This window comes from Periplaneta americana, chromosome 15 (genome assembly GCF_040183065.1).
Source record: "Periplaneta americana isolate PAMFEO1 chromosome 15, P.americana_PAMFEO1_priV1, whole genome shotgun sequence".
Classification (NCBI taxonomy): Eukaryota; Metazoa; Arthropoda; class Insecta; order Blattodea; family Blattidae; genus Periplaneta; species Periplaneta americana.
The window spans coordinates 180,039,889-180,062,069 of record NC_091131.1 but is presented as its reverse complement, the minus strand read 5'-3'; the positions used below and the strand labels follow the sequence as shown (position 1 = coordinate 180,062,069).

The window sequence follows — 22,181 nt, the reverse complement described above, 5'->3', positions numbered from 1 at the left end:
TATTTACACATATATATTAACCTTCAAGACAATAATATCCTTATGTTAAATTGATCCTAAGCTTAGAAACATATTATGTCATTGTTCAAAATGTTTCGAAATCTATATACATATTACATAACAGTTAACTCGATGAACAGAATTATTTATGATACAGTTATTTTAAGTTACAAAAGTAGAAGTAAATTTTACAAGTCCCATTTTGAACTTTGGCATCTCCAGGCGAGCTTCATGCCCAACTTAACATTATACAATATACTTAGGGTTTTTCTTGGAATGGACGATATCACGTCGAAGGTCGTTCAGATCCGATGACACAGGCTTCCTCAGTTTACTCTGGCTAGAATTGCGGCTGAGTAGCTGAAAATATTGTTACATCCGGGGAACAGAGAGTATAATTCTCGTCCCCATATTTTATTAGATCACTTTTTTTTGCGACAACAATTAGATAATCTGTAATCCAATAGGTTAGTAAATATTTCTAGTTCGCAATCCGTAGCGAGGTGAAGTTGGTTGGCTCCTCTGTTCGGCTGTTTCATTACTCACACTGGGAGCATTAAATGAATTATGAGGAGAGTCGAACTCATGGTCTGGTTCAGCAGAATTGTGTGCCTGGGGAGGATCATCTGATCTCACTTTCCACGAGGCGAGAGGGATTTCGTCCTCGGACTCAAAATCTTCATCTCTTCCTACTCTTTCTCTTAATTCGCTTAGCGGTATCTCATTTTCCGATGCCCACGCGTTTTCTTTCGCCGTTCCTGACATTTCACTGATTATTCCTTCACCTTGGGGTTCTCTGTTCGATTCCATTCCCAGGGGTCCTTCATCATTCTCCCAATAGTGCGTATACATACTTTCCGTATTATTTTTGGTAGGATGAATGTCGTCAACCTGACATCGGCACAACTTTAATCTATTTACACGAACTACTTGTGTTCTACCGTCTCCGTAGCGAATGCGGTAATTGACTTCATTTAGTATTTCTACTATCTCAACTGGGCTTGTCCATGGTTTAGCTAATTTCTTCGTTACTTCCTTTTTCAACACTGTGCTTTGTATGAATACTTTGTCTCCTAGCTCAGATGTTTGAAGTTTCACATTTCGCCTCGTGTTGTACTGTCTCGCTTGCGTTGTCTTACTTTGCTTTAACCGTTCTCTAACCACTTTGTAGGCCGTCTCTAGTTTCCTGGCTTGGCCAACTATAGGGTCGGATTCTATATTTTCTCTTGGAAATTTCGGACTCATATCAACTGGAAATGGCAGAGGCATTTCCTTGCCATACAAGAGAAAGAATGGGGAGTACCCGGCAGGGGGGTTTAACTCAAGTGATAGATGTTGGATGCTCATAGATGTTCCATAGTTTGCCGCATGTGGTCAATGTGGCTGTATTTCGATCACAGAGTTTGTAAAATTAGCAGTACAAAACTCTTTGGTTTCGAAAGTTCTTTGGTTATAAGTTTTGCCAATATGACAGTTTTAAACAGATATTATTAATATCCATTATTTACAGAATGTGTCAGTTTTATAATATTTGGATTATTATTACTATTACTATATAGTTATTTTGCATTTTCATTCGAGGACAAAGTAGCCATATTAGTGTACTGTGTATGACCTATTAACCTCATTTGTTCAGTTGATCAATTGTTGGATGTTGGCATTCCTATTCTGTTTAAATCTTGTATAAATTATGGAATGGACGAACATGGCTGCTTAAGGAAGAAATTTGAACAGATCGAGTTAATTGAGAAGTTACTAGTGCTTTCCTGCAACAAGAAATAATTCGCAACGTTAAAGGTAAGAAAGAAATATGTTTGAGATTACATCTACACGGTTCAACTTTTCTTTCAACTTCACACATTCAAGCAATGCCTGCAAGATTGGTATTTAATAATAACGGAAGTGCACACAATGTGCAGGATAATATATTATTTTAGCTTTCGCTGCTGCAGAACTTGGTCATTGAAACTATAATCGGTGTTTACACTCCATCACATGGTATTTTGGTATTTTAATATTAATATGGCGTACCTTGTAGATAGAAAATCTTAATGTATCTTAATTCAACATGCGCTTTAAACTTGATTCTTTCAATATTCTTCCCAGACTGCGTGCGTACGAGCATGAAAAACTGAACCGTGTAGATGCAGCTTAACTGCACCGTCATGTTTTCTAATTTAAACTGAATTCTTCCATCATATCTTAAACGTTTATTAAACTGAGATCTGTAATTGTTTTCAGGGATAAACTTCAGAACGCGATTACCTTCCTTCTACCACTACCACATGATGAAATGATTTCTGTGTATTAGGCCTAACTACAATTACGCCAAGACCTTTAAAGGTAAGCTAACAGAGTTAATATACACTTTGGGTATGAACGAACATCTTATTTTTGTATATAGCTAAGTTAAGTTGGTCAGACATCTTAAAATTCGTGGGACAGAATCTGATATGACTAAATATGTTGTTCTCGATGTAATTCTTTACAGTTGCGTTACCAAAGGATGGCGGGGGTACCTTAGCTTGGTAACGCAATAGTAAAGAAGTGTTGTTCCCGAAAAGCTATATTTTAGAAATTTGACTTTACAGTTAACAGTAGTACCTTTACTGGAATAATTTTGATAAAATAAAAAGAGTTAAATTGCCGGAGATATTTATTATTTTTATAGACTCGTGGATAGAATTCTTCCAGGAATATTTCACAAACGTTGATTATACTGCAATCCTTCAATTGTTCTATGAAATGTAGTGTTATTAATGCACTATATGATACTAGGCTACTGCTGGTTTGTTTCAGTTAATAGAAAGACAAATGGCGGAGTTTTACACTGTGAATGTGCTGCAGTGTACTGTCAGAAATGGGTTAGTAATGAGAAGACTGGTTATTCCTGTTTCCTGCGCCAAGTAATGCAGCACAGCTTAAAAGGTAAGCAATGGCATTGGCATAAGCTCAATGCAAAGATATCCTTATATATCATCAGTAAATAGTCAGGGTTGGTAAACTGTAGTGATTTTTTAATTTAAGTGAGAATTATTTGTCAAATTCATATTTGTTTATTAAAATGAGTTTTTGCCTTCTTTTGTAATTCATTTAAACTTAATTTGTGCATTAGTTCCTACATAATTGTGTAATTTGTTAATGTGTTATTTTAAGTAATTAACATCTCTTCAAAAATAATTTACTATGTTTACACATAGGCCTCATTATTAATACATGAAGAGTTACAGCACTAATAACCTGCACTTAATGATAATAATAATTAGCTTAGACTTAGGCAAGATATTATGCTCAGTTTGTTATTCATTAGAAAAGAATTCAACTATTTAGGGAGATTAATATTTACAAATAAATTTATCAGAAGAGCTTAGCATTGTGTGTTTTCAGAATAAATACGTAGTCCATTTGGCATTGTGTAACTTTTACTTTGAATATTGTTATGAGCTACAACTATTCATTTCAATCCTCAGCATCATACTGTGCTTTAATTAGGTGGTGATTCCGAAAGTAGGAAAGTAGGCTCTACTTGACTACCTGTACCATGTGTTCTGTTGCTCCTTAATTAGGAGTTGGGAAAAGACATATGAGAAGCAAACATTCAAAACCTGTCCATTTCTTCAGAAAATGCTAGAATTATATGTCTGTAATAAACAAAGATTTTTCTGTGGTGAAATTTTATATGAATTCATAGGAAGAAAAATATATTTCACCATAGAAAATATTTTGTTCATTGCAGAGATGCAAGTTTGCTACTCATATATATTGCTAATAGTTTTAAGAAGCAGCAGAACAGTCATATGTAAAAACGTTTATATATGTTTTTTCAGGAAGTTAATTTCTCATCTTAATCATGTTAGGTGCATATAATTTTAATCTGTGATTTAAGTAGTAACAATTATTTGATGTAAATAAAATGAAAATTATTTTATTTACATCATGATTAAATCATTAATTTAAATTAATACCAACCCTGGTTTGTGTATTTTTTTTAAGAAAATAATAGAATTTTGATTGTAACAGGTACCACATGTGGGCAGCTGTGGCAGAAAATCCTCATCCTTACAGAAGGGCCTATATATGTGCAAGCCATTTTCGCAGTAATCAGTATAACGGTGACTTCAGATATAACTTACTAAGAGGGGCCATTCCATCAAGGGATGCTTGGTATCCCACTCAAGAACTACGACCCACTTCATCACCAGCCTACTTACATTAACCTTTTTCACCACCTAACATAATTGCTTCATTCATTGTCTTTATCTTTTAACAAAATTGTGTTTAATTTTGTTGACAAGTGTATGGTAATGGAATTCATTCATCATTATTATTATTATTATTATTATTATTATTATTATTATTATTATTATTATTAAAGGTAAAAGGTAAAGGTATCCCCGTAACATGCCAAGAAGGCATTTGGGGGGCATGGAGGTAGAGCCCCATGCTTTCCATGACCTCGGTACTAGAATGAATTATTATTATCATTGTTATCTCATTTCGTTTAATGTGTTGATTTCTTCAGTTAATTGAAGGAAAATAAGGGGAATTCATTCATTCATCTGAAAAAAAAAAGTAGAGTACTTGACTTCTACATTATGAGCAATATAATTTTTGTAATATATAGGGCAATGATAAATCTAACGATCTTTAAGACCCTAAGTTAACATTACATAGTAATATAAATACAAATAATAATTACTAGTACATTGAGCATTTCAGTTGTGTCATCTATAGGGCATAGGAGGGAGTCCAGTGGCAGCGATACGAATCTGCAGCTTCTGCAACTGGTGAGATTTGGGTGCATTATTTAGAATTTTTTGAGAGTAAATATGTTGTTGTTTTCTAATGTCAGGCGTTTGACAATAAAGTCATTTGACCTCTTGCACTCCAATATTTTTCAAAGATATTATCATGACCAGAGTAAATATGTTGATGTTTTCTAATGCCAGGCATTTGACAATAAAGTCATTTGACCTCTTGCACTCCAGTATTTTTCAAAATTAATGTCATGGTCAGCCACTGAAGCACAGATTTTGAGGTGTTCCGAATCCATTTCTTGGTTTGAGTAGCACAATGGACAGTTAGGAGACTGATATATTCCAATTCTATGCAGCAAAATAGTCCCCCAATCGGATTTCTGGGCGGGACTACTTTAATGGTACAGAAGCAACTAAATTTTTTATAATGGAATGCTTGTCGTATAACATCAGCTAAGAAGAGAGTAAATATGGTACAATATTTTGTCTCTTCTCACTTTATAGATCTCTTGGATGTGGAACAACAAGTTTTGACGGAGAAATCATTGTAATAAGTAAAAGTCTCAGGAATCTTCTATGCCACATCAATAAATTTAAGAATGCAGTTATATTGTCAGACTCCAAAGCAGCTATTCTATCAATCGTCTCTAAATACATACTTTCATCTCAAACAGCAGAAATAACTAAAATGCTCTCTCAATTAATATCACTCAATAAAAGAATTGTATTCCAGTGGATACCATCCCATTGTGGAATCCTGGGAAACGAGAATGCTGATGCTTTAGCAAAGAAGGGCAGCACTGCTACTTACAGACCTGTTACTAACTCTACGTATTCCTCTGTGAAAAGATTTATTAAATCTACATACTTAGACTTCAACAAACAAAATTTGATAACACAAATCTCAAGGGAAAAAATGGAACACTCTGCATCATAATCCACTGTTAATTCCCGATTTACCACTAAAATCGTCTGTAGCTGCATTTAGATTGGCAACAGGCCATGACTGTCTGGCCAAACAAACACCTCCATAGAATTGGAATATATCAGTCCCCTAACTACCCACTGTGCAACTCAAACCAAGAAATGGATTCGGAACACCTCAAAATCTGTGCTTCAGTGGCTGGCCATGATAATATCTTCGAAAAATATTGGAGTGCAAGAGGTCAAATGACTTTGTCAAACCCCTGGCATTAGAATACAACAACAACATATTTTGAGCAATGGGGCCACAATCAAATCAAACACTCAGTATCAAAGCTCAAAATTAGGAAATGTTGCGAAGTATAGACTTATCTCTAATAAATTGTATTGCACTTTTTCTAATATGTTAGTCTGTAAGTAGCAGTGCTGCCCTTCTTTGCTAAAGCATCAGCATTCTCGTTTCCCAGGATTCCACAATGGGATGGTATCCACTGGAATACAATTCTTTTATTGAGTGATATTAATTGTTTTGAATCAACTATACATCAGAGAATGAAAAATAATTTTTTTACTTGTATTTCTTAATGGTGTTTTTATTAAAAGTCTAAGTTAATTTTATGTCTGTTGTAGACAAATAGTTTTCTTTGTATTCTTTATCAGTGGTGATTATTGATTACTTAGATTTTTAATATCCATATATTAAACTAATGGCAGTTACTTTTAAAAATAGATGTTCAGCTCTGACGGTGTAAAACAAATAAAGTGGTGTTTTATAAATGTTTATGAACGTGCGTTGTACTATGTCACAGCAAAACATCTTATGACTATTTTCAAGCTAATGTTTGACATAAAAAAATTAAGAGCGAATTATAATTATATAACTGACCAATAATAACTTCGAAATCAGTATTCCAAAGTCAATCTTTGTTTTTATCTTCCAATACATGATACATAACATTATTTAAAAATAGTGCTTAAGGTGTTTTGGAGAGAAGTATCCTATCCTATTCGCATCCTGTATCTCAATTACATATTTGATCTAGAAGATGCAAAAACTTTTATTAGTCAAATTTGATAAATTAATTTAATAAAAGGGTTAAATGACGGTGTGTGTTAATGGTTTTCAGTTTCATGTTCAACCATTATATTTATATTCACATGTTAAAACAAAAATGTGATATAAATATTGTGGTTAAACATGTTATTTAAACTGATAAACCATTACACACTCCTTTGGCGATATGAAAAATACCAGTATGTGTTTGTATAATAGGTATCTGCAGTACCGATCGTGCTCTAATGTTGGCATAACGGATACCTGTAATACCGATCAGGCCGTGTAACAAGGGATGTAGTTCCGCATTCTGCCGCTATGTGTAACGAGATTTAGTTCCGATGTTTTGCCGCCAAGTGTCTCGACGTCGCGTCAATAGCGTGTCGAAGGTAATGCATTGAGTTGGGGGTCTTTCTATTTATTTGTCTATGGTACCCGGTCACCGAGTGGGGTGTAATTCTGTATGCCTTCTGTACTATGGCTATCCACTTATTCCAATCTCTTTGGTCTTAACGCACAAAGTGAAACATCATTGCCGTGAACGTTTGATGACTGCGTTCAACTAGTCCATTCGCCATAGGATGATACGGATTTGTCTGTATTTTCTTTATGTGTAGCAATTTGCAAACTTCCTTGAACAATGTAGATACAAAATTTCTGCCTTGATCAGTTAATACTTGTTTAGGGGTTCCATGACTAGCAACTATTTTTGTGACAAATTCCCTAGCTACAGTTTCCGCAGATTGGTCAGGTATCGGAATAGCTTCACTCCACTTCGTGAAGGCAACCATGAAAATCAATAGATAGACGTTTCCGGAAGTGGTCTTTGGAAATGGACCAAGGATGTTCGTGCTAACTAATTCAAAGGTTTCACCACTTCACCGAACTCCTGAAGAGGGCTACAGGATGTTTTCCTGTTTTTCTTTCCAACATGACATGCAATTTGCAACATAATTTTCCACGTCTGATCTCATATCTAGCCAATAGAAACTTCGACTTAATAAGTCATAGGTCCACCTTTGACCTTGGTGTGCACCGATTGGTGAATCATGATATATTTTTAGTATAGTCAATCTCAATGGTATAGGTACTACCAAACAAGGTTCACGGTCATTTTGGATTCGAAACAAAATCCCATTGTCATCTAATTTAAACTGATTTGCGTCATTCAACCATTGTGCATATTGCGGTTCGGCAATTGTAGATTTCGAACGGATTGAGATTCCATCTTGTCGATCGTAACAAAGGGCACTGAATTCTAGATAGAGCATCTGCGTTCTGATGTTTTTTTCCTGGTTTGTACTGAATCTGAAAATTAAATTCAGAGAATCTGAGCGTCCATCGGAGCAGTCTCGAACTCGTCCATTCTGATGCCCAGAAACTTGCTGAGATGGTAACATTTACTTCAACTCTGGCAGAGAATGTTAGTGCTAAAGTGCGTCGGCTAGATATTGCCAGGCTGAGTGATGATTTTAAACAGAATACATTTTCTTTTTGAGAAATCAGAGAGATTAAAGTTATAAGTGATTTAAAATTTGAATTTCTTAGATGTATAAAGGATGGATAAGGGATGACTATGGTATGAAAGGTGGATAAGAGCTGATTATCGAACAGTTTAAATATGGATGAGGGAGAAGAAATGAAGACAATACTGAAGGAGCTGGAGAGGTCCCATCTGTAGGAGAGTGCTGAAAGATCTATGGACAAAGAGAGAATAGTGTATATTGGAAGTCAATGAATGTGGAGTGTTTTAAAACCCTTTTATTACATATCTGTGCATGCGTGCATGTGTGATGTAGCCAATTTCTCTTTAATTTCCTGTCCAGTTTCAACATTATTGTTTCTTCACCTACTCTTTCTAGCACTGCTTCATTTCTTATTTTGTCTGCTGTCTCATACAAAGTCACATTCCACACAAAACTCTTCACTGGTCTCATAGTTCTTCTTTCAAAGTTTCGTAGAAAATGCTCCTTTTTCTATTAGAAACTTCCTTTGTCATTGCTATTCTCCTTTTGACTTCCTGGCAACAGCTCATGTTCCTATACCAAGTATCTGAAGCTGTCTACGTGTTACTGACTCATTTCGAATTCGCACATTTATCACCTTTATTTTTCTACCAGTAACCATGGTCTTCGTTAACTTCATCCCATACTGCTCTCAGCTCTCATTTAGCTCCATTAGCATATTCCTTATTATCATCTTCTTTTTCTACTAACAACGCCATGTCGTCAGCAAATCTTATGCACTTTATTCTTCCTCCTACTATCACCCCTTCTGAAAATAATTCTTCTCTAAATCCTCCAAGTAGATGTTAAACAGGAAGGTGATGAAGAGCTTTCTTGTCCTTACTGCACTTCCCTATGACATTTCTTAACCTATTCTAACTTTGACTCGCTGTTTCATATAAGGATCACTTAATAGCCTCCTCTCTTTCCTAATCACACCACTTTTCATCACGACTTGCATAAATTTATTCTAGTGCACTTTATTAAAAGCCTTTTCTACCACCACAGATATTACATACGTTTCTTTACTTTTTTTTCCAGATATATCTTGCTGATTGCAGTCCAGTTACATCTCTCGTACCTTTTCCTTTCCTGAAGCCAAATTTTTCCTCTTTCAACTTTCCTTCCTCTTAGAATATAAACATCGATTTAGTATTCGCAGGAGAATCTTTGCCAAGTGCGATATCAAGTTGATAGTCCTGAACTCATTACATTTTTGGGCATTATTTTTCTTTGGTACTGGCAGCATCACTGTCTCCGTGAAATCTTGAGGCCATTTGCCTTTCTCATATATTTCGTTACACAGTGATAGAAATTCTGAAAGTTGTCTATGATAAAAATTCTGAAAGTTGTCATCTCTCTTTTTTATGAATGGGGATAATAATATATGATAATTTCCTTTCATAAGGTTTATTGTTTTAAATTTTTAACAGATTTATATCCCTCAAGTCTGGGCCTTCAGTATCTTGGTCGTTGTTTTGTGCTTGATATTTAATAAACTTGTTTGGGGTGAACAATTTAACATTTCGCTAAAGTGCTCCCTCCATCTTGAAATTTCATTTATGCAGGTCAGCATATTTCCTTTCTTATCTTCAGTAGTTGGATATTATGGCTAATGATCTTTTTTCATTTTGAAATAATAGTGATAACGGGCTATTTTTGTAATAATCACAGATCGAAGTTTTCTATATATTGGCAGTAATATTTAATGTACATTTTGTTCATTATTTCTTGAATTACTTTGAGTGGTTAAAATCAAATGTAACCATCAAGGTTAGGTTGGAATATGGAATGGTTGGAAGAGAAAGAAAATTTAAAAAGGGAAGGAAAAAATTTTGTGTAGTTTTTAATGCGACTTCTATCTCACTATACTGTTATATTACTGTAAAATCTTATGATTATTTTTCATTGTGTAGTTTTTAATGGTTTTCACAATATCCTGTTGCATTACTGTATGCTATAAAGCATTATTGTTTTAATTACATGTGTTCTATAGAGCAGGGTGTCAGAGTTCAGATCTTCAGCTGTGTAGTGGCGGAGTGCAGACTACTCTTCGAAATGAAGATTATGAGGAAGCAGCAGCCCATGTACATCGCTTTCTTTCAGTGGATCAACATCTTCTGAAACAGACTGTAGCTGAAGGTATGAATTTTTAACGTCGTAATGAACAGAAATTTAATGTAAAATGAAACAGTTGCTGATTCAAGAGATAGTTATTGTAACTGCTGGTAATCAAAAGTGCCAAAACCTACTGCACATATGAAGATATAACTGCTAGTGTTAGTGTATACAGTAGCTTAGATTTTTTATGTACTCTGTAGTCTATTGTTGCCACGTTATCAGAGAAGCTCTTTATATGCCATATGTTGAAAGATTACCTTGATGGTGAAATGATAGCTAAGGATGATGAATAGAAGTGAATTTTAATATAGACGACAAGCAACGGGTAAATTTTGCCTGGAGATCTCTCATTCAGGGACAGGCTTCTTTCACTTGTTAAACTCTGACGTATGACCTGATTTTACTTTTCTTTCAAAGAAAGTTTTGATAAGAGTTTTCATCATTCTTAAAAATACCATTGTGTTCAGGTAGGTCCAAAAATAACAGGCCATCTACTGCTAACAAAAGTAACTAAAAATAACTATTTAAGCAATTGGTAACGAAAGTAACGAATTTAAAAGACTTGAATAGTCGTGAATAACGAAATTACGCATATTATTATTCTGCTTCACTTATTTAATGTTGTCACAACTGCCTCTGTTACAGTGGTCGATAGTTAGTGATTACATACGTAAGTCTGATATAGTCTGGAAGGCTGGGAGAAAAGTTGGCTGCTCGTCCATTGAACTGAAGATCAGATGACTTGTGGAACAAGTCTGATGTTACCGAACGAGTTGGCTCAGGTAGTAGCATTTGAGACTCGCATTCAGGAGATCGCAGGTTCAAACCCCATGGCCGACCAATCTGACTGGTGTTTTTCATGGTTTCACTTAGTCACAAAGGCCGGATTGAAAATTTGCATACCATGATTCATCATCACCTCAATCACCAATATCATAAACATTAATCGAAAATTTGAGTCGGTTACCTACACACAAACTATCTACAACACAACAATAGAAACAGGAATAGTAAAAGCGGCTTACTTATATACCCACAGGTACTAAAACACGCGAGATGACCGTGAATGTTAAAGCGTGTATAAATAAACTTAACAAAAAAAAAAGTCTGATGACAAATCATTAGTTAAATAAAATGTGTTTAATGTTTTTTCATTGTGCTTATGAATAATTCATAAGTTGTAGTATGCAGTGGCGTAGCCTGCTTTTCAGACTGGACTGGGGTATGTAACCCAGTTAATATAGTTTGAAAATGGAATTTCCCATATCTGTATCCAGCATAGCATATATACCGAATACAATTGAAGGGCTCGGTGCAATAAGGTGTTAACCCACACGTAGTTACTTCACAGTGCCTGGGGGTATTTCTACTGCCAACGTTACTCATCGCCGTATGATCTTTGCTTTCTCCCTCATAAGAGCGAAAAGCGAGCCAACCTGCTTTGTTAGAGAGAGAAAACAGAGACTGTCGTTTGCGCGGGTAGGTTTGAACCATTTAAAGTAGGACGCACGGGCATCGAAAATTGAGGTACACAACACCACATTGACAAGAAAATGTCGTCAGTTATTGTTAGGTACTGCAAAACTCCAAACTTTTATATTAAAAATGAAATATTAGAATTCACCAATATAATTTACACAGAGAGACTTCAGATATTCTGGTTTAGCACATTATGGAAATTGTTGAAATGAGTAACATTTCAGACAAAATATTAGGAATATCAGGAGACAATAGAAACAGCAATTTTGGTGATTTAAAAAGAAAAACAATTTATTTTAGAAATGAAAAAGAACTGGATGGGCAAATATAAATGGAGTAGTAGTATAATACACAATGCTGTACAGAACTGGTGTACATACTCGTATTTTGGCAGTTGGCATTCAGACTGTTATAGGAAAAATTTTCCAATTCTTTCGTTCGTTTACTGTCAAAGTGGAAAATTTAAAATCAGTCTGTGAAATTTTTACAAGAGAATATAAAATTATGTTAGGCCAGGGTTTAAGTGACAGTCGCATTTTGCTACTTCTAAAAACGCAACAAGCTTTGAATGTCTATGTGCAAAAAATGCAACAATCACATTGGACTTCAGAAACGAGGATGGTAATGGAGAAAATGAAATCAGAAATGTGTTTGAACTTATCTGAATTTAAATGAAATGCTAATGGCATGGGTAATATTCAAAAAAGGATTGAGCAATAGATGTTCAGGAATTGATTTCAAAGAGTTGGTGCAATTAATGTAAGTCAAGTGAACAATTTTTTCTAATTGATTTATATAATTCCATGGCATACCGAAAATTGTGAGCAAGGATTTAGTTGCATGAATCTTGTCAAAACTGGAATTAGAAACAGTCTTTCAGTAAAAAGAGTTAGCACTCTGCTAACAATAAATCTTGAAGGGCCTACCAGTAAAGAATTTCAATGTTTAGAGTGCCCATAAAATAACGTATTTTAATGTGATATAAATTCAGCAGTAATTGATTCTAAACATACGAATGTCTAATGATTTACTTGCATAAGTGTATCTAGACTGTGATAAGATGGATTGAAAGTAATAAAACTCCAATAAACAAATTAACGTAACTTTTTGTTTCTGCATACTTAATTAATTTTATCTTTCTGCACAATTATTCATAATATTGCACAAGCATTTCGCAATTTGCACAAATATAATTTTTCATTTGTGGATTTTTGCAAAAATTATTTATTTTCTAGCTTAAACCCTGTGTTAGGCCACAGCAAAACCAGAAGACTTTCTTTGAAGACTGCTTTAAATCGTTTCAATGACATGTATAAACACTTCAGGTCTTGCTTCTTAAGCTTGGATACATGACATTGTCCATGCATGCTTTGTGATTTCCTTCAACAAAAGAGAGAACTTTTCCTACCTCATTTTCTTAAAAAGTAAAAAAAGAATAATTTCTAAAGCTGTATACTGATGATTGAGCGTAAGGATGCCTCAGCTATTGAAACGAAAAAAATAAACAATCTTTTCAAGCTTAGGACAAGACAAAATGAGGTCTTTATAAATAGTAAAGTACTTGTCAAAGTAGTCTACAAGAAGGTCTGATATCAGAAAGCCCTTTCAGAAAAATTGTACATTTTTACTCAATAACAGTAGACTACATTGATGAATGGGTGCAACAGACAACAAGCACGTGATTCACTGCTTGGTGCCATCCTATCAATTCAGCCACAGCATTCAGGTCTGATGGAGTCCATGTGAGCAGGAGTCCCCCTCCACCTCCCTGTGATGTTCCTCTGCAGCCTCTTCAGATCAATAGCATCTGTTTACAATTCACGTGCATGAATCTGCTGCATCCTTAACCAGAAGGACACATTCATTCCGCGATTAGCCACAGCGCTATCTATCCAAGGGAGCTATACTCCCTCTGTCTACTGCAGTCTGCTGATTGAAACCCATGTGGCATCTCTGGGATATGTGCAGCTCCTGCAGACAGATGCCATCTGCAAGCGAATCCTGGAACCATGTCCTCCTGGTCAACCTGTAGCTATTAAATGTGATTAATGAAATTTTGCTAATGAAGGCGAAATGAGTCCGAGGTCCAACACCGAAAATTACTCAGCAATTCTGCTTCAAGTGGTTGAAGGAAAACATGGAAAAACTCCAACCAGGTAACTTGTCCCAACCAAATTTGAACCCAGGCCTGCTCGTTTCATGGTCAGGCAGGCTAATCGTTACTGCATAGCGGTGGACATAATTACTGATTACTCTACACTGAACAAAATATAATCATGTCATTTAAACATTATTACCGCAAGAATCTTGTGAGAAAACCAATGTGTGCAACTAACAAGTCGATTCATGATTAAGGTAAATGTTCTGGATGTTCTGCATTTCATTGCAGAGGCTTGGAAAGCAATCACAGATTCAATAATGTCTAACTGTTCTCATAAGTAGAGTGGTTATCTGTGGATGGAAGTGGATCTCTCGGGATTGAAAGTGTAACAGAATTAACACGACAGAAGACAAATGTTATCAATTAGAAGCTAGTGTGTCATATGAAAAATATGTAACATGTGAAGTTCAAATCATGGAACAATTAATGTTAGAAAGAAATCTAGCATTTGATGCATCTGAAAAAGAAGAAAAGGACGAGGGAAATAAAGCAAACAATGAGCCCCCAACAACTTTTCTGTTAGCTCTGGAAGACATCAGCAATACTACTAAATACCTAATGAGATTTGACTGTGACGATAATGTAATGCCTGCCCCCAGCAGTGTTGAAAATGTAGTATATTGGGTTTATAAGAAAAGAAAGAACAACAACTTGCCTTAATGGATAGGTGGAAGAAGTAAATCAGATTGTAGGTAATATTATTGACCATAATGATTTTATAATTAGTCTTTGTAACTTTAAGTAAATATACTTTTTCCCCCCCTTTTACCTACCTACAGCTATTAGTAAACCAGTATTCTGTTATGTTAAAATGTTTACATTTCTCTGTTGTGTTAATATAATAGTTGAATATGTGTAGAACAACACTTGCTGCTGTAACTACGTTCTTCCATGTTTGCACCACAACCTAACTGATAGAATGCTGGTAGGTTCCAGGTTACATACTCTGATGCAGGTTTAAAAAGTTTATGCGGTAAACACATTGCATAACTTTGTCCTCTTTTAACCTTGGTATGCAATGTAGTTACAGAATGGGATTTGGCTCACATGTTCACACACAACATTTACAGAAATGTCAGAAAAAAAAGGTTAAAAGTGTGTATTTTACAATAGTAATAATTCATATTCCGAAGCTTATTGTATGGTTTCGTAACAAGCTGTTTTTTATGGTAATGGGTTGTAGCCCTTCGCCCCACTCCTAGCTGGAGGACCACTCCTTATCGGCTGTCCACGACTGCTTATTCAATATATTCGCAGCTACCCTCCACATCTGGAGGCCACATAATAACTCGAGTGGGCTGACAAGACGCCAGAAACTCTCACAAACTCTGTGCGACTTGAAATTGTGGTTTTCTCTTAATGTACCTACGGTAATGTACTAGATTTGCAGAGGTTAAAGGTGTTTGAGAATAAGGTGCTTAGGAAAACATTTGGGCTAAGACGGATGAAGTTACAGGAGAATGGAGAAACTTATACAACGCACCTGACATAATTAGGAACGTTAAATCCAGACGTTTCACATGGACAGGGCATGTAGCATGTATGGGCGAATTCAGAAATTGATATAGAGTGTTAATTGGAAGGCCGGAGGGAAAAAGACCTTTGGGGAGGCTGAGACGTAGATGAGAGGATAATATTAAAATGGATTTGAGGGAGGTGGGATATGATGGTAGAGACTGAATTAATCTTGCTCAGGATAGGGACTGATGGCGGGCTTATGTGAGGGTGGCAATGAACCTCCGGGTTCCTTAAAAGCCATAAGTAAGTAAGTAATAATTCATATTAGCCATTAACAATGAAATCACCATTGAGTTCTCTAAGTGAAATAACATACCACTTCCTAATGAATACTGAAGTCCTTCAAATTAAATTCAACAAGTGGAACCAGTGTCATCAGTTTAAATTTATGATATGTTATGTGATGTATTCTAATGCCACTTTGTTTCTATTTCGCTCGTATTTCATTTTCATATATTTCTGTTCGTTTTCTTTCTTTTACATAGATGGCAGTCCTAGTGGCTTATCATCTTTGCTTTTGATTATATCAATTGGCACCTCAAATGAGGGTAGTAATTCGCGGGTGCTTGTGTAAAGGGGATTAAGTATGAATTGGCTAAAATGGGATAAGTAAAGATTTGAACCCTCCACGATTACTTCTGTTAAATCATGCTTCCATCCAAGATGCAGTTACAGTGCTCTGTATTTTGTGACAAAGGGGTTTTGTTCAGTACCAAAGGAGAGAAGTTTACATATCTTATAATTTGACTTAACCCCCTTTACACGAGTACCCGCGAATTTTGCATGTTGGATAGCCAGTGTCTTGTGTGATTTTTCTACTATGGGTGCTTTTTCAAATTTGTCAGTTAAAATCCCTACTCCTGTTTTTCGGACATCATCCATTGGAAGTGACTGTCGGGCAGCATTCGACTGGAGTGGTGGTGCATCATGGGAGAGTGATCTGAGATGTGCAGCCAAGTCCACATCAGAATTTGGTGTCTGACAACAGTGGTGGTTGTTTGTCCACCAAGTCGACGAGATGTGTAGCTGTACAGCACTATAGTTTCGCCTGTGTTACACGGGTTTTCAGTCTGCTGGAGCTGCCTTGGTGACTCTTCCTTGGACTCGTGGATATTATTCAGTGGCTGGTGTGGTCCGCAAGTAATGCTTGACAGTGCAAGTTATAAGTCTGACTGTGTTTGATTATATGCTGACTTAATTCGTATTGGTTGTTTGAAATTTCTTCATCGCTGTCCAGTGAGCGCACTGTCGTTTGTTGACATCTGTATGTAGGCACTGCAGGGACTGTGCAGAGCAAGAGGGAGGGCATGTACATTCCACTTCAAAGCGTTATTAGCACGAATGTTGTATCAGCACATATAATCACATGCTCTCCTGCACTTGGTACCAATATAACAATAAAATTAATATATTGATACCAGAGCCACTTGTAATGTCAATTATTACTTTCACTAGAGCCCGGATATTTAGGAATTTATAACAGTTAAAATAGGCAGGCAAAAAAGGCAATAAAACGTAAAAAGATGCACAATAATCTTTGAAAAAGGCATTATGAATTTTAAAAAGGCATAATATATTTTAGCAATAAATTTAAATTATATCAACATAACTCGCATATTTACTTCGTAGGTGACACATGTTGACTTATAAAAGACTTTTTTCCATGATTAACTGTCTTTTTACAAACCTTACACAACAAAACTGTTCCATTAGTTGAAAACACATGGGCACCAAATTCACTAACGTAAGCAAGAAGTTTGCTTTTCAATGGTTTACTGATTTTAGGCATTCTTGCTAACAGATCTTATACCTTCTGTCACCTGACAATAACTGACTGTTCCTCACTCAAATTTCCTTTTCCTACAATAATAAACACGTGTAGCACAAAATTGTAACAGTAAGATTTGAAAATATGAAAGCAAACAATTGGAAATGCTACGTGACAGCTTCTATGAGAACGAGCTTAATATTTAAAATTATAAAGCTGATTGTGGGTATCGTGAAGACATGACTATATTATATTTGTAAATGTGGATTGTCGATCATTATTCACATTAGACCAACATTATTAAAGCACGATTATTAGCAGATTAAGCACCAAAATAAATTACTTTTATTTACTATTGTTAGTAAAGTTAGTCATTGTTTCAAATGCTTAAATTTCATACCCATTACAATTAATTAGAAAATTGCAAATAAACAAGAAATATTGCTTTAAAATGACAAAAAAAAAGGCATCTGTTAGCAAGAATCACTTTAAAAAGGCAAAATAAAAATTGACTTTCACTTTGATTTACTCCAAATCACATTTATATCTATGGAAATAATGATTTACTTCCACCCAGTAAAAAAGGCATTTTGCCAAACATCAGGGCTCTATACTTGTTTTTTTGAGAGATGGGATATGACAGTTAAGCGGCCGAGCTTGGAACTACAGTGCTATGTTGCCAATATGGACTACCATGCTGCCAACTGTTGGAAGCTAGCAATTGATGTTAAGATAACTGACGTTAAAACATTCATTGACAATTGACGCGAAGGTAAGAAAACAATACAAAAAGCGACAGAGAATCAAACACGAAACGTACCAATGCTAGCATTGTGTGCACAATAAATGTCGCCAAGAGAGCTATTAAGCACTCACCATGTGAGAATGGTAAGTTTGGCAACTCAACCGTTGTTACCATAGCAACAGGCCTACCACGCTACGTGACATTCAGTTGTTTTTCCAATCGCAACGCTCCTGTCATGTCCCATCTTTCAAAAAAACAAGTATAGTTATAATATTTCAGTTTATTTATATCATTAATGTAATGTGTTCCGATAGCTAATAAATTAGTTCGTATCCAGGGGCGGCCCGTCCTTATGTGCTACAGTACAATGATAATTTTTGCTTAAATAATGTATTTGCAATGCCATAGTGTGTAATCTGCCATTTGACAATTTCCCATGGTTATGTTCATGACGCGTTATAGTGTTTTTAGTCTTCGCTCTTCGTTCTTTGGTGCCTCAGGCGGTACGTTGTGCTACTCAGAACTTACATGAGAATGTAGATAATTATTGCGCATGTGCGAAGCTGAATTCACTGCTCTGATTGGCTATTTTTACGCGGGTAAGTGCTGTAGTCAGCTTCAGCACAACACAGCTTGGAGATTGCAAAAGTAAAGCATAACGAAAGAATGCTTGTTTGTGGAAGAACTCGGAACTATGTACAATGCATTTGGTAATCAAGTGTCCGACTGCTGCTGCCATCTACCAGTTTTTTGAGTTTCCTCCTGAATCAGTCAGCAAGCGACGGAAAATGGAATCCGAAAATTGAAGCCAAGGAAGTATGTGACCATATAATTCAGGAAACTACTCATCGTTTCCAGTCTTTAAGCTACCTAGACTCAACAAAATTGTTAAACAGCAAATTTTTTGCATAATTTTCCTGAACGCGAACTTGAAGTTGCTGTCAACAGCTATACTGTACTGAACAAAAGATTATTAAAGACACAACTTGGGGTTCTATATGGAAGACTCGACTTCCGAAATATAGATGGAGCTGTTCAATTGTTACAATACATAGCCTCCAACAATTCACAGGATCCATTCTGTGAAGTAACGAAATTGTTAAATATTTTTGGTACAACACCAATGACCACTGCTGAGCCAGAAAGATGATTTTTAAGGAACACTATGTCCCAGGATCGCTCACTGTTCTTACAATACTGTCAATAGAAAAGAGTATAATGTCCAAGATGGAGGGTTTAACGTTTAACACTAGGGTAATTCGTCACTAGGCGAGTCTCAAATTAAGATAAATACATGTAAGTGTATACAGTAGGCCGATATAGAGATTGTAGCACACTCATTATTTTGACCACCAGCTGCTACTGTTCGTATCTATTGCTATATAGTCCTGCATTCAAACTTAAATAAATCATGTGTTTACAATATTCAAAATTTGAACTGTCGAGTGATTAAGCCGATTAAGGTGAATGTTGTTGATACAATGTTGATAACAAGAAATTGCATCACAGCCTCTGTCTCCACTTATTATTGTTTCAGAGAAGGAATTTGTATTTTAGTATGAGTCACGAATTGCAGTATTTAGTAGTAGTCGGTGTAATGTTAACAGGCAGATTATTTCTCGTTTTCGAGAATAGCAGTGCCACTAATACAATTCTAGTAAATAGTGTTATCTGTGCACTACTCTCGCCACTTATATCGATCAGTACTGAGAGGGTGCATATTCACTGTTCTTGAGCAATAGCTGAACTTAATACTGTCACAACGTTACATTGCATTGATGTGAAAATTAGACTGCTACACCTGAGATAAGAGATTGCGTCAAATGATTCATTTCGAGCAGTTGTCTTTGCTGCCACAGGTAATCATTCGTGAGACAAGTTTAGTAATATAAGGGGCATTTCAGGATATTATTTATCTCACTATTATGTATCTTTATTTCTAGGCCACGTTAGTTATTGTGCAGTCACCCTTGTTCTTTTATTGGTTTTACCTCATCGCCAGGAGGAACTGTTTTATGTTTAGCTTTACTAGTAAGTTGTTATTATCCTCTTGGTCGGTGGAGGATAGATGTACCTTGCCTAATTGTTACACAAATTAAGGACTGCTTTCTATATTCTTAAGATTGACTTTTATGTTATTAAAGTAGCCATTATTAGTACAAGTTCGTTAGCGTTTTATTTGCTATTGTTAAATCCCGAGACAGTTCAGAGCTTACTTATTATGTCATCATGTTCTGTATCCTGTCATGTCCTCGGCAGGGAGAAGGACACTATGCCACAGTTACAAAGACATATGTGTGCTTTAGAAGCATAAAAAGTCAAGTAATATGTTAAACTCTTCCGAAATGTTATTTTTACATGGAAGCTAAGATGTCTATTCTTCTCTCATATCTTTTACCCTTCTATAAAGAAATTCATGTAAAGTCTGTGACCATGGAGCTCAGTGAAAAGTATTTTAAATGCTACCATACCATAAAATATATTTTATAACAATACAGGTAATGAGCATCATTATATTTAAAAAACAGTAGTGGAGCACCACAAGTGATTACAAATATTCACTTCAATTCTTAATTTTTTTCAATGTTAATGCTTGAACTAATACAAAACATATATTACAAATATTCTAACAAGTCTGTACTTTTATCCATTTTCAATTTATCACGGAACACCTCAGTTCCTGCAGCTTGGAAAAAAGCAATCATTGTACCAATTCACAAAAAAAGGTAAACCTGCTCATGATGTTAATAGTTTGTTATAGTTTGACAATAAAGTCATTTGACCTCTTGCACTCCAATATTTTTCAAAGATATTATCATGACTAGCCACTGAAGCACAGATTCTGAGGTGTTCCGAATCCATTTCTTGGTTTGAGTTGCACAATGGGCAATATGTTTAATTTAACTTAAGCTTATAAAAATATGACATGTTACAGAAATCCAATCCCTATTCAAAAATACTAAGCACCAAGTTACACCTATAGCTTGGAATTATTATGGCTGAAAGGTACAACATTTCAGAATCTTCTTTTCAGGAGATGAGATGAATCTGATGTTTCATTCCCAAACAACTAGAGCACAGACTTTCCAATACAGGCAAGTCTGAGTAAAATTTATATGGACCATGATGATGTCGGATTAAGTTTTACCAGAATATTCTCTTTTCCTGTGCTGTCATTTCACAATTGTTTCATAATTGACACAATAATCCTTATGGCTATTGCACAAATCAATGGAAATCTATTACATTGTACCTATCATTTTCCAGAAGACCACTGCCATGGGATTTCTGTGGTAAATGGTCTATAGAACAAATAACTGAGAAATCCCTGGTAGCTAACACTACTTGAGTTGTCAGTTAGGGTACATTGAGAAACACAAAGTGAACCTACTTTACACTACATAGATTAAAGCCTCTTTTACACAGTGACAGTTCTCTCATGAGAGTTGCTATAGTTCACTCCCATGATGGGAAGTGTTTACATGAGATTCAGAATGAGACCATACTGTCATAAAAAACGTTAGAAGTGGGAATGGTTGAAGCCATGGCCAGAATTATTAAATTAAGGAGAAAAAAAATTAACATTTTAACGCATTGTATTCTTCACCTGACATAATTAGGAACATTAAATCCAGACGTTTGAGATGGGCAGGGGATGTAGCACATATGGGCAAATCCAGAAATGCATATAGAGTGTTAGTTGGGAGGCCGGAGGGAAAAAGACCTTTGGGAAGCCCGAGACGTAGATGGGAAGATATTAAAATGGATTTGAGGGAGGAGGGATATGATGATAAAGACTGGATTAATCTTGCTCAGGATAAGGACCAATGGCGGGCTTATGTGAGGGCGGCAATGAACCTTCGGGTTCCTTAAAAGCCAGTAAGTAAGTATGATTCATTCTGCTTAATTTGGTGTTCGGTTTATTAAAATATTCTAATATTTACTATTTTAAACATATTTTTTAAAAATATTAGTGTATTTGTGTTTTAGAGAAAAAATTTACCACTTTTCACAAAAAAAAATTATTATCTCAGGAAGTAATTGTCTTAGAAGGCTGTGGTTTGGCTTGTTTTATAGTAAAATTAATGCTTCATAAAGCCTGTGTTTCAAAATTTTGCCCATTCTGATGAAGAACTCATAATACTAATG

At 35.5% G+C, this 22,181-nt stretch overlaps 1 protein-coding gene and 1 long non-coding RNA gene across 3 annotated transcripts in view; one reads left to right on the top strand and one right to left on the bottom strand.

Moving 5' to 3' along the window:
- Positions 1–1,423: 1,423 nt before the first annotated feature.
- On the top strand, positions 1,424–20,978 carry LOC138715563 (uncharacterized). 2 transcript variants are annotated; one of them, XR_011336454.1, is made up of 5 exons: positions 1,424–1,797; positions 2,242–2,343; positions 2,800–2,928; positions 4,021–10,382; positions 16,365–20,978. It is a non-coding gene; the product is annotated as an uncharacterized lncRNA (long non-coding RNA). The 2 variants fall into 2 exon arrangements; XR_011336456.1 differs by having other exon boundaries at positions 1,425–1,797; positions 4,021–11,143.
- The window catches only part of LOC138715562 (uncharacterized), a 77,111-nt gene continuing 65,209 nt past the window's right edge, over positions 10,280–22,181 (bottom strand). Inside the window, exon 5 of the mRNA XM_069848632.1 lies at positions 10,280–10,370. Coding sequence (XP_069704733.1) covers positions 10,287–10,370 — 84 coding nt within the window. The 3' untranslated portion in view covers positions 10,280–10,286. The remainder of the gene's footprint in view (positions 10,371–22,181) is intronic.